The sequence below is a fragment of the Neolamprologus brichardi genome, chromosome 3 (genome assembly GCF_056152115.1).
Source record: "Neolamprologus brichardi isolate AB-2024 chromosome 3, ASM5615211v1, whole genome shotgun sequence".
Classification (NCBI taxonomy): Eukaryota; Metazoa; Chordata; class Actinopteri; order Cichliformes; family Cichlidae; genus Neolamprologus; species Neolamprologus brichardi.
The window spans coordinates 21578523-21592109 of NC_142106.1; the positions used below are offsets into that span (position 1 = coordinate 21578523).

The following is a 13587-nucleotide window of genomic DNA, read 5'->3' on the forward strand; positions in this document are numbered from 1 at the left end:
TGTGTTTGTGTCTCTGCAGTAGAGAGACGAGGAAGGATCGGCCTCTACTGTGGACTGACAGCAGCTCTGCTTGTTTTTTTTGTTGTTTGCTGCAAACAGGAAAATCAAATCAAATAATAATAAAAATATTATTACACATATATTATGAATATTAATTATTAATACACTGTGATATTTTGATATTTATTGTTATCTCAGACCTTGAAAGTTACAGGTGTTTTAGGCTGAGCCTGTGGAGCAGGATTAGAGCTGTCGCTGGTTTTGGGTTAGTGACAGTTCAACAGGTGCCTGTGAAGTTGTTAAAATTAGATCTGCTTTAATAATCTGCTTAAACTGGAACCCAAAGTGGGAACTCTTCCTGGGCTTAATGTTAAACTTAGATGTTTTCACTCAAAACCACAAAAACTAAAACACTGTGCTTAAAACTGTGCTTTTCCAAGATCATTTGGAGAAATTAAAAAAAAGCCAAAAAACAAAAACGAATATTTTCTGTGTTCTGTCTCATTCCCCATGACCAGGCCATAGATATAAAATAAGAAGAAGCTGAGGTGTAAACAGGAACCAACAAAGTTTGTGCTAAGTTCAAGCATTTTAGCCAGTTTAACTGTGGCAGGTTGCACTCTGTTACCATTTACGTTTACCAGCTGAGGCGCAGAAAAGATCACAGACTGGGAAACTATCGGACCAACACAGGAAGTCTCAGATGCAGAAGTTTTACTGTGTCCAGGGCTGGCTGGGCAACACCGGAAATGTGAAAAGACAAAACAGGTTGGAACACAAACCAGTCACTAGAAGGAGCATCGGCTGCAGAACACAAAGTCTTCGACTGTTTGTGCTCCTCAGCACACACTGTTTTATTTACAACTGTTGATGGTGTGTGGCTGGGCTCAGGCTGGGAAACCTCAGAATTAACAGGCTGAGGAGTAAAACAGTCCAGCGGGGATACAGTGCCAGTAACAGCGTGTAGGTGAGTCTGGGGTGGAATAACAGTCCTTTGTTCAGCTCAACAGCTGGAAAATCCTTATTGGCTAACTCAGAGAAAACACTGCGAGCATTACCAGAGTCTGACGGCTCAGGAACACAAAGATCACTAACGAGGACAACCGGTGAACAACTTGACACCGAGGGGTCACTCTGAATAATGTCTGTAGAGTTCAAACACACAGTAACAGAGTTATCTGATTTAGGAGATACAGAGTCCACGGCAGACGAAACAGTGTTACTCACAGTGGTAGATCTGTCATGAAGTCCAGGATCAGAAAGCTCGAGCTGAGCGTGTGAAACACAGTCGCTCTCTCCCACGGTTGCAGTCTGCTCAGCTGTACTGGAGCGACGGCGGCGTGAACGCCGTTTTCGGCCAATCTGACAATGTCTGATGTTTTGACAAGCACCGATTCAGGAAGCGCTCCTCTCCTGTTCGGGTGGAGTAGTTTAGTGGACCCGGTTTGTATAAACTGCAGTTTCCTGTTCTTTGAATTTAAATTGTTGTTCTGCTAAATGCAGTTTGTCAGTCTGAAGATATTGTAGCTGCTGCTGAGGGATATATCAAAATATCTAACAACCTTTTTATTTATCTTCCTTTTTATCTTTTCCATTAGCTCAGAAGCTGTTGTGCTATTGTTGACTTTCCAAAATGTAACGTAAAGCTAGTATAATTTTTGCTTCTTTGTATATCCTGCTGTTTTGTTCTCAGTTTGTTTTCCTGTTTTGTGCTTCTCGTTTGTTCTCGGTTGTGTTGCTGTAGTTCTTTTTGCTGCTGTGTGCATTGGTTTGTGTCCTCTGCATTCAGTGTGGTTTTGTGCAATTCTGTCACTTGAGCAGTGACCATGTTCGATGTCTTAAATGGAGCCTTAATAATTTAAAGTGAGTGTGTGTGTAGCTGTTTGAGGTGGGGTTAATTGTGTATTGCTTTTATTTGATGAAGCATTGTTTAATTTTGTGTGTCTTGAAAAGTTGTTGCACGATTTTGCTCATGTAAAGTTTGAGGTATTTGTGGCGGGGTGTGGTTTGTGGCTGCAGGGGAGGAGCAGCGGGTTCAGGGTTGTGGTGTCAGTGAATGCTGCTTTTGTCAGCCGGCAAACATTATCTAATCATTCTTCCCTGTTTCAGTAGCACCCCGGACTGATCCAGGACCGGATTCCCTTCACGATTGAGTGCCCATTCAAAAGTGCCTGAGTTGATCTATTTTTTTATTTTTTATTTATCTGATGGATCCGCCTTCCCCTTGTCTCGACCATTCTCACCTGCTGGTAAGCCTCAGTCCTGAACTCCTCTTCCCTGTATGGTTGAATGTGAAGTTGCTTTCCCTGTCTGGATAATAAATCTTGGAAGCACATCTCCTCCCTCTTTTTAGTATAAAGAACCTGTGCACCTTACTGTGTTAAACATATAAATATGCATTAAAGCCACTAAAGTGTCTTATAGTCCCTGTTAACACATGCCTGCTGACACATGATACACAGTAATATATGTTTGAATACAACCTGAAACCTGTTAATGTTCTGATTTAACAGCAGATTTCTCCACATGCAGGACAGAGAAATTCCTGCATCTGTCACACAAAAAGTGGAAAATATATTTGTTTGACATTTTAATCACAATAACAAAGAAATAAACTGTTGGTAGATCAACTTTTTACAATGAATCATTCATCAGTAAAAATCTAACTCAAATCAAATACAACAAATTCAACATTCATAGAAAAAAATCCAACCTTGCAGGGATCAAACATCTGATCAAACACCAGGGTTGGACACAGACTTTCTAATCTGACATCACAAAGTTATTCTGAAGCTGTAAATGTAATTAAAAACTCCCCAAAACTACTATGAGAAAACCCTTAAAAGGTTCAGTGATTGAAGAAAAATCCTTTACATATAAAATCAACAGAGGTTCCTGATAAATAGACTAATAAACAGAATAGCTGAACAGTTTCTGTGACACAGACGTAAAAATGCATAAATGCTCCATGATTTTCATTTCTATCCATCATCTTGAACACTGACTATAAATGTGTTCACGTCATTATTGTGTGATTTGGTTTCTTCACGTGTCTCCTTCAGTGCAAATAAAGGACTATTAGAGTGTGTGCTGTGTGTTTTTCTGAAGCATGACAATCCTTTCCAACAAGTATTTCCAGCTGTTTGTCTCCACTCTGCACTTTAGTCTTTCTTCCTGTCATGTCTGTGTTTGTCCAGCAGGTGTCTCCCTCAGCTCATTTTCTCCAAATCAGAAGCTCCAAGACACAGCTCAGGGCAAAGACACAAGTTTGACCTCCACAATATACAGACCTGTGTTATTTAGTGTATGTTTTTAAATGTATAAATGATCGAGTGTGATCAAACTTTTCATATGAAAAATAATTATAAATATCAAACATTAAGTATTAAATTTTTTTTGCATTTTAAAAGTTCAAACCTCAAACACATTAAGTTTACAGTCATATATGATCAAGAAAATCAACAATCTTCACATTTCAGAAACTGGAACCAGCTTTAAATGTGACTAAAATAATGATAAAACAATCAATTCTCTAATCATTGACTAACTGATGAATCACTGCAGCTCCAATATATTGTTGCATTTGACAACCCACTACAGCAACTACAGAATAAAACCACTAACCAGACTGATGACAGATTTCAAACATGCTGAATATGAAGAGTAGTATCATTTAAACTCACATGATTATCAGCCATAAGAACAAATTCAGATTTATATTGATGTAAGGTATATTAATGTAAGTACAGTTTGAATCAGTGCAATATTATTTTCACACATCAATGGACCACTGAACTTCTCAGCTTCTAAAATGTAAAGCCTCATTTAGAAACTACACAAGTACATATAATGGTCAGAGATCAACATGAACCTGTCTTCTGTATTTGACTTTAATCAACTCTGCAGTGTCTCCATTTTTCCAAAGCCAAAGTCCAGCATAGAGCGGCTGAGTGAATGTGGTCTGGACTCTGTGGAGGAGAGTCATGGTTTCAGAGACGCTGTAGAAAGACAGAATACCTGCTCTGTAATCCAGGTACACTCCTACTCTGGAGGACACAGGACCTGAGAGGGCAGTTTCGACATTGTTGTGTCGAAATTCAAAACTTCCTCGGTACCAATATAATGCCCAAGATTTGTTATTGTTTCCAAATCCACAGTCATTGCCTGCTCTGCTGATATTCTTGTATGCGACTGCTACACAAACTCTCCCTCTCCACTCCACCTCCCAGTAACAACGTCCACTCAGACTTTCTCTACTCAGGACCTGATGATTTTTAGTGAATCTGTCTGGATGATCAGAATAAGACTGTTGTTGTTCCATAAATGTTGCTTTTCTGTTCCCCTCAGATAATAACAGATGTGTGTGTGCTGTGTTTGGATCCAGTGTGATTTCATGTGAATATTTTAAGAATCCAGCTCTGGTCTTTGGCTCTGCTGGTGACAGTAAAACATCCTCTTCAGTGACTGTCAGTGAGATGTTTGTCCATTCCTCTCTCAGAATGTCCTGTAGTTTATCTCTGGTCTCTGACACAGCTGCTGTCACATCCTCAAAGTAGCTCAGAGGACGAATATTGATGCTGGATGAGTGTGTAGACTCACTGAGTGCTGACAGTGAGGGGTAGTTGTGTAGAAACTGGTTGTGATCCTCTGTGTGTGAGAGCTGCTCCAGCTCGCCGTCTTTCCTCTTCAGCTCAGCGATCTCCTGCTCCAGCTTCTCCTGAAGCTCTTTGACTCGACTCACTTCAGTTTCCTGCTGGGATCTGACCTGCTGCTTCACATCAGAGCTTCTTTTCTGGAGGAGACAGATCAGCTCAGTGAACATCTTCTCACTGTCCTCCAATGCTTTATCAGCAGAGCCATTGATGGCCTCCACCTCCTGTTGAAGCAGCTTCACATCTTTCTCTCGCTCCTGGATTCTCTGCTGGATGTTTAGTCGTCTCACCTCGAGCTCCTTCTGCTTCTCAGTCCTTTCTGCTGCAGCTGGGACTGTTTCATGGCCTTTATGTTCATCCATTGTGCAGAGATAACAGATACTCTGCTGATCAGTACGACAGAAAATCTTCATCACCTCATCATGACGAGAGCAGATGTTCTCCTGGAGCTTCTTGGAGGGGGCCACCAGCTTGTGTTTCTTAAACTGAACTACATCATAGTGAGGTTGGAGGTGTTTCTCACAGTAAGAAATTAAACAGAATAAACAGGACTTGATGGCTTTCAGCTTCCTCCCAGTGCAGACATCACAGATCACATCTTCAGGTCCAGCATAGCAGTGATCAGCTGGAGCAGCTTGGAGTCCAGTCTTCTTCAGCTGCTCCACTAAAGCTGCTAACATGGTGTTTTTCTCCAGGACAGGCCTCGGTGTGAAAGTCTTCCTGCACTGAGGGCAGCTGTGGATTCCCTTCCTGTCCTCTTCATCCCAGAAACCTTTAATACAGTTCCTGCAGTAGCTGTGTCCACAAGCTGTAGCCACCGGATCCTTCAGTAGATCCAAACAGATGGAACAAGAGAAGGTTTCTCGGTCCAGCTGAACTCCTTTCTGCGCCATTTCTCCTCTCAGTGTCAGTGACTGTGTGAGTTTCTCTTCCTTATAACTGAAACTAGTCTGAGCTCTGATCTCAACAACATGTTTCTGCAGTGAATGGAGCCTGTCAGCTCTTACACGTCACCACATGTTGGTTACACCCATCTTCAAAGTGCAGATCTGAAGGGGAGGGAACGAGGAAACACGTGGACAGAGAGGAGGTGCTGTGTTTAAGAGCAGGAAGAAGAGGGAGGGTTATCAGGCTGTGCTTCACTCCAGGAAGAGGAGCAGTTTGAGACCCATAATGTGTGTTTAACCCTTTTTATTTACTGCTCACATCAACTTTTAAGCTTGTTAACACTTTCTTCTATATAAATAAACTTCAGTTTAGAAATGTCAGAGTTCTCACTGAAGTTAACAAACAGTCCTTCAGTTTCAGTCAATGCAGGAGGATAATGATCCTAAACATACAGATAAGGCAGCCACTGACATGATGCTTATGTTGCATTTAAGTTTATGTTCATTTCAATTGTTTCTGTCCCTCAAACACCATCAGAGGTGAGAGGGTGCAGCAGGTGTAGTAGTTGGTATATGAGTCAGTAAACAAATTAAAGGTTTTTCAAACACATTCATCTCCACAAAAATGTGATAAATGTTTGACAGGAATAAAAAGAAACTCTGATCCTTCTTTAAAAGTATTTTTCTGTTATTATGGTCGAGTTGATCACACAAAATCTTCTTGAGCAGGGACGTGGCTAAATACAGGTATGTGAGAACCAGTCAATATTAAGGTCTCCAGTGACTGACTGCAGCTTTGTACATGTGACCTGGAGATACTGGATATTAGAACTTGGTGGTCTGTAACAGCAGCTAACTAGTACAGGTTTCACAGGAGGAAGCTGGACCTGTAACCACAGAACTTCCAGTTGGATCAACAGTCACAGCAAGAATCAGCATCTGCACATTTATCATCAAGAGCAGCAGGGGGCGCTGTTACACACAGAGGCAGGTTCTCTCCCAAATGTGTCCAGAACAAGCGCTGAGCAGCTTTTTCTGTGATTCAAAGTATTTCTAACAAACTACAGCAGATCACAGAGCCTGTGTCAGCTCAGCTATCAGAATCAAACAGTGAAGCTGACCTGTGTAAGTCAGCAGGTCAGACAGTATGTTAATGAGGGGAAATCTACAAAGCAGTAATGAACTTTTCATAAACCACATTTAATACAAATCTATGACACGTCCATAAGTCTGCACAGTCTGAAACCTCCTCACATTTCAGCCCTCATTTCTCATCATATTGTAATCTACAGTTATTTATGGTTCAGTGAGTTTTGCTTGGAGTTTCCAGCTTCTGAGAGCATTATTTACATCACTGAAGTATTTATGATTCCCCTGGTATAAAAAAGCTTCACAGTAAAATCTCATCTTTGTAACAGTCACACTGAAACATGTTTACTACACTGCATGATAAAGACAGCTGAACACGACGTCCCCAGAAACATGTTTTATTATCAGAAACAGACAAAAAGAATCAGCTTTCCTGACCTACAGTTTGATGGTTCAAAAGCACGAAGGACAAAAAATGTAAAGAATTGAAATCTAAGAAATCTGTCCTCTCCTCATCCTTCCCACCACCCTCAGGGTGACCTTCATTTTCTTTGCTCTCTTTACCTTCATCATCCTCTTCATCGTCTTCTTGCTCACTGTCCACACACACACACACACACACACACACACACACACACAAACACACACACACAAAGACCTCTACATCAAGAAGAAGATATGAGCCTTTTAACCTGCTCACACCCTCATACTGTTTTTAACATCAGAGGTCAAACCAGGTCACCAAGGATCGCCATAACAACTGTAACTAATACCAGAATAGGTCAAAGGTCAGAGTTGTTAAAGTGGTTAAATATATGAAATACTCAACAGTGTGTCAGAGAGAAGGGAGCAGCTATCAGTCTGAGTCATACACTGAGCAGTTTGGCAGCATTCATGGTTTTATTGACACAGTTATGATCAGTTTGAGGTGTTGCAGCATGTTCACTCCTGCTCTGCATGTTGTGCAGTTACTGATGTGTTAAACTGTGTGTGTGCAGGCTGTGGCTCTGTTTCACTTCCACAGTTCAACTACAGAGGGCGCTAAAAGGGTCCAGGTCATGTTAGTCTAAGTGCCTGAAAAGAAGTTCAGTTTCCTTCTTTTTAAGATATCCAGGCTGAACTTCACGACAACAATTCAAGCGTCTACCAATGAGAGTTCAGGATACTGTGATTGATCTACGACGGGGTGGTAAATACATCAGAGGGTGACCTCAAGTGTTTTTATGTCTAGTTAACAGAAAGAGTAGGAGTATAAGCCATGTTTGCTCAGCAGCAGCTTTATATTAAAGGTTGTAGCTTTAGTATTTTAGCTTTTATATAAACCCCTGTTTCACCCCCTGCTATGTGCCTATTGTGAAGAGGGAAGCTGTGACCACTAGAAGTATAGTAGTAGGTGGTCGGAGGAGGCTTTAGTGGAACTACAGGGTTGTGTTGAGGTGACAGACTGGGAGACACTCTGTGAGCCTCACGGTGAGGACACCAGTGGGCTTACTGAGTGTGTCACTCACTACATAACCTTCTGCACCAGCTCCATTGTCCCAGCACGGACATTATTTGTTACCTAAATAACAAGCCGTGGGTGACTAAGGACATCAAAGCTCTCCTCAATAACAAGAAGAGGGCGTTCAGAGGGGGCGATAGAGAGGAGGCTAGAATGGTTCAGGTGTTACTGAAGGCCAAGATCAGCATGAGAGAGTTGTGGCATGAAGACAACCACTGGATTCAAGCCATCCAACAACAGAGGAGCTGGAGGCATTGAGGACAGAGCCAGATAGTTGAGTGTGTTTTCAACAAACAAAAAAAAAAGGTTTGATTTTATCTTCGTCTCTGTCTCAGTGTCTGTCTCTTTGTGCATTTAAACCCTTAGTTAGGAGTAAATGTGGATTTTCTGTAGCAAACATGAATGTCAGTTTCTCGGTTTATGAAGGTCACCTTTAACTATGACAGTGCTGAGATACGGACCTACTGTGAAGTTGTCACCATACTAGTGATGAGCAAAGCGAGACTTCGTGAAACATTTGAAGTCTTTGTGCTTGTATTGATGATTCCAAACAATCTGAAACCATCTCCACAGTGGCACCTGCTGGACAATTTGGCTATTGTCACGTCTTGATCATATTCTGTGAAATGGTGACACAGACAAGTTCTGCACAACTTCAAACAAAACCACTTATTAAACCAGACCATCAATAACTTTGATCATCACATGTTTTGGAGAAATCCTCAAACAAACAAGGCACCTTGTCTTCTATTGGATAGTAAAAGTGAGGGCGAAGAGGAAGGTGCAGAAGAGAGGGGGGGAGCAAATGACTTTTCCTATTGATGTTATTTAATTCTTTCCTGTTGATGGTCGTTTTATAACTAAATATGTTGTTAAAGTACTTTTTTAGAAGTTGAGTAGTTAGTGGTACGGTAGAGTACTAAGGTCACATTAATGAAAGCAAAAAAAGTTGCTGAATAAGCTGCCGCTAAGGCACTGTCAGTCTGGGTCCTTGTTAAACAGTGTAATAATTAGGACCATGAACAGGATAAGATGTTGTGATGAGTGAATGAAGTCAGACTGTAGATTTTCCTTCTTCTACCTGTACTGACTGACCTTTGAGCTCATGTGTTGATGACTCTTCCCCTCTGTCTCCTCTCACAGGGAGAAGATGATCTGCAGGATCCTGCTGCTCGATATCCTCACCTCATGTGTCTTTTGTAGTATAATATAATAATATAATTGTAATTTGTAATGTTCAAGTGTCAGTAAATGTGTCATAAATGTTTCCAGTGTTTTCTGCAGTTTCTTCTGTTTCATATTGTCTACATTGTTGTTGCTCCAGCTCAGCACACCAAGAGTTTGCAGCTGTTTGTATTTTATAGTTTTTGAGAGGGCTTCATCCATGTGATTTTCTCACATTAATCTTTACATTGATGTATTCATTAATACTCACTGTTCCTTTTAATAAAATAAATTAATGAAACTTTTTAAAGCGTGTCCAAAGCACACTCACATGAAATTTATGGATAAAAACAAAGTTCAGGGAAGACACAAAGGATAACTTTTTGCCTTTCCTGGACTGTGCTGTGCACACTGAAGAGAATGGAAACCTCAACACTGAAGTTTACTGAAGCTCCCACACACAGACCAGTACCTCCTCTTTGACTCCCACCACCCTCTGGAACACAAACCTGCAGTAATCAGGACACTACATAACCGGGCAGAAAAAAAAAGAGGGAACACACACATGTAAAGGAAGCTCTTAAAACATGTGGTTATACTAAATGGGCTTTCATGAAGTCAGCAAAGAGGAACAGAAAAGGAGATCAGGCATCCCATGAAACTCAGAGTCAGGACAAACTCTGATTTTCTGCATATAAATAAAGATTTATTCACTTATGCAGTGTTTTATTTTATTTTGTTGTGTTTCTTGTGTTGTAGTGTACCTGCTATCATGCCAGTGCAATACTGAAAGATGTCACTAGATGGCACAGAGCGCTCAGGAGAAAAGTGAAAACCTTTCAGATGTTGCACAGAATCAATCCTGCAGTCCAGCTGCACACAAGCTTCAGTTTCCTGAAGCAGAAAGCTGCTGCAGATGCTGCAGTGAGCGAGTCTGATGAAGTAAAATATAACATTCATTCACACACTTCCAATCATAAACAACTATCAGTAAATAACATGTTCAGTGTTAAACTGTGACACACAATCGTGAAAGCAAGCCTGATAATAAGGACCGATGCACTTCAAGAAGCTAAAACACACCCTCTTCTCTTGGAGCTATTCCTCCTAGCAACCTTTCATTGTTCACTGTGACCTCAAAGTTATCCATAAAAATCGTGCTGTAACGTTGCCATGGGAATGTAACTTTCACACGAGCAAGGCTGGTCTGGTAATCTGATGTATCGGCCATTTGCCTGCTGGGTATGCTCGGCTCATCGGGTTACAGACCCCTGATTACAAATGTTTGATGGGTCCTAGCCAGCTTGTTTTGAGGATCAGACTTTTTCTTTTCTTTTTGCAGTAATCAGAAATATCATACAAGCATGTGTGCATACATGTACACAGAATACTGTGAAATGGAGAGACCATACCATACTTTCAAAAACCAAACATGTTTTCCTGTCATGTTTGTTTTATTTGTTTTGGAAGTACCATACCCACTAAGGTAGCTGACTTTGGGAGAGACCACTAGACTCAGCAGTGTAGGGGAGAAAGGGCCAGGCTAAATACAACCAAACTGTGTAATTGTTACCATAAAAATACATATCCCCATATCTAACATATTACAAACCATATAACACTAATATTAATGATATATGGTTTGTAATATCTGAGACAATGCAATTCTGATCCTTTACTCATTTGACTCCTGGATGTTCTTCCAACTGTGCATGGGCTCCTGGGCACGTGTCCAGGTAAGCTGACACACTTTTGACCCACGGTTTGATGTAAGGGCCGCTGAACCGTCCCTCAAACCACTGACAGCACCAGTGATTCAGTTTAGTGGAAGAAGTGGTGAAAAGGTGGAGCTGAAAAGCTAAGAAAGAAAAAGAAACTAGAAATAGCACAATGAGTCTACCTGAATGGCATGTTAGCAGCTGCACCACAGCAGCAACAAGTAGTAACAAGCCAACACAGCCACAGCAGGCGGCTGCTGGAGAAGTGCAGGAGGAGGGACAGCAGCCCGAGAAAGACATGCAGGAATACAGAGCTGATCCTGTCAGTGTTCTCTTCATCCAAACTTCAAAGTGTTTCTTCCAGCAATCAAGACACTTAGGTTGGCCTCAGCTGTCATCCACAATAGTAGCAAAAAGCAAATGTGTCTGATATCATTAATGAAAGCAAAAGTCAAAGTTTGAAAACGTTACATTACACACTAACAGGTAATTTAGAGGTTTACGAGCCCCAAATAATCCCAATTCCAGAAAATTTATTTTTGAATATTTACACACTTGGACACATTTCTTGTGAATTAAATCCTTTTACATCCATGTTACAAGAAGAGAGACAGCACATCAAACCAAATGTAGCTATAAACTAGTTGGACACCCCCCAGCCCCAGTTTAGAGGTCTCATCCTCTTTGATAGCTTTCCTCTCGGTGCCATAAAGACATAAACGTCTGAACCAGACTCAACATGAAAATATCAAAGCTTATGATATCGACATGTTAGCAACTGGGCGCTACTTTAACACACAAAGTTTACACAATCCAACGAGTTTTCCCTTTTAGCTATAACTTCCATCATGACCATTAATTTTTCATGTGGACCATGAGGAAATGCATAAAATAATCCATATCAGTTTGCATTACACAGAAACCACATGAGACGATATAAAAACACTGAAACAAACACCCAGACCTTCAAATGTGTTTACAATTTCCTACATTTCTGAATGTCCCTCAGCATTACAGCATTATTATGCAGCTCTGTGCTGTGACTACATGGCTAAAGCTGACAACAACATTAGCTGCACAATGGCTAAGACTCACGATGTTCAAGAATGCCGTGCTCCGCCTCAGATAATGACCGTATCTGAACTGTTTGGATGAACTGCTGCTAGAAGCTAAAGCTAAGAGGCCAAGTGCTGTGTTGTCTTTAGACACTCAGCTTCAAAGCACAGGAGACAGAACTTTAATTTGATATATTTAGCCCAAACCACACTCTCTGTTTCCAGCCAGTAATAACCGTATGCCTCATTAAAGAAAAAGGAAAGCAAACAGCTTGTGTAGATGGAAGGTGTGCAACATGACTTGACATGGCAGTTGTACACTTTGCACCTGGCATGTGTCCATAAGTGTGGGAGCGTTACAGAGGCATGGTGCGAAAATGTCAGGTAAGGGGGTTGAGTCTATCCTGCTTTATATGTGTTTAAATAAACCTGTAGAGCCCCCTGCTGACTACTAGCCATCATAACATGCAAACGGTCACTTCATCCCAGACTGAATCAGAGCTCGCTGTCAGACACCAGGCTGGTGCTGCAAACATCACATTAAAACATGCGCCTTAAAAATTCACGAGTGTCAGTAAAAGCAAAACAAACCACAACATTTGAACAAACTACTTTTATTGTGAGTTTATGACACTGGGCTGGGTAAGCATTGATATTTTGAGTCGTGTTGATTTTGTGCTTCACCTGATTTGTTCCTTTCCAAGAGCTGTTTGACTTATATGTGTGTGGTGGTGAGAGGAGTGTATACCCGCAAGATTGCCATGAATAATTAAGACAGTATATAATACTAATACAAGATAATGTGTATTAGTCTGCTTAATTAATAATGTTGCTGTATGTAGTTTATTTTTTTCTGCTGTGTAAAACTTCTTTCAGCACTTTCTATCAGTCATTGTTATTCCTTCCAGGAACAGGATCAGATGTTGTGATGAGTGAATGAAGACTTTAGATTTTCCTTCTTCTAGCTGTACTGACTGACCTTTGACCTCATGTGTTGATGACTCTTCACCTCTGTCTCCTCTCACAGGGAGAAGATGATCTGCAGGATCCTGCTGCTCATCATCCTCACCTCATGTGTCTCTGGTTAGTTTACAGCTTCACTTTATGAACTCCAAATAAAGCTCAACAACAGATTTGTTCCAGTTCTCAGTGTGTCTGCTCCTCTCTTTCCCTCTCTGTCTCCTCAACAGGATCATTTGTAGTCAATGTGACACAGACCTGCTATCAGGCAGAGGAGAACCACAACATCACACTGGAGTGGACGTTCACCACCAAACCTGACAGATACAACAAAACTCTCAACATCCTCTGTGAACTCTTCATCAGTGATAAACTCTCAGTCCTGTATCAGGTTCATGAATTTGTTGAGGTGTCAGAGTCTCAGGATGAAAAGTTTTCAGGACGAGTCCAGAGTGACAAAGACGCCCTCAGAGAAGGACAAATCAGACTTCAACTGTCCAGACTCAGGACTGATGACTCGGGTCTAAACTCAGCGTCACTGGTAATTTCATTTAGTGAAAT

At 41.1% G+C, this 13587-nt stretch overlaps 2 protein-coding genes across 2 annotated transcripts in view; one reads left to right on the plus strand and one right to left on the minus strand.

Moving 5' to 3' along the window:
- LOC148103868 (polymeric immunoglobulin receptor-like) overlaps window positions 1-13587 on the plus strand; it is an 89462-nt gene that overhangs the window by 48774 nt on the left and 27101 nt on the right. Inside the window, exon 3 of the mRNA XM_087838229.1 lies at window positions 10392-10416. Within this exon, the coding sequence (XP_087694355.1) occupies window positions 10392-10416 (25 nt within the window). The remainder of the gene's footprint in view (window positions 1-10391; window positions 10417-13587) is intronic.
- On the minus strand, window positions 3854-5545 carry LOC148103872 (tripartite motif-containing protein 16-like protein). The gene is made up of 2 exons (XM_087830481.1): window positions 5249-5545; window positions 3854-5170 (listed from the first exon to the last, which is right to left on the minus strand). Exons 1-2 carry the CDS (start codon window positions 5543-5545, stop codon window positions 3854-3856), a joined length of 1614 nt encoding a protein of 537 aa, XP_087686607.1.

Coding starts and splice junctions, on each gene's coding strand:
- LOC148103872 (XM_087830481.1), bottom strand. CDS start 5,545: ATGGCGCAGAAAGGAGTTCAGCTGGACCGAGAAACCTTCTCTTGTTCC. Junction 5,171..5,248: donor GCTATGCTGGACCTGAAGAT/GTGATCTGTGAT, acceptor TCTTACTGTGAG/AAACACCTCCAACCTCACTA.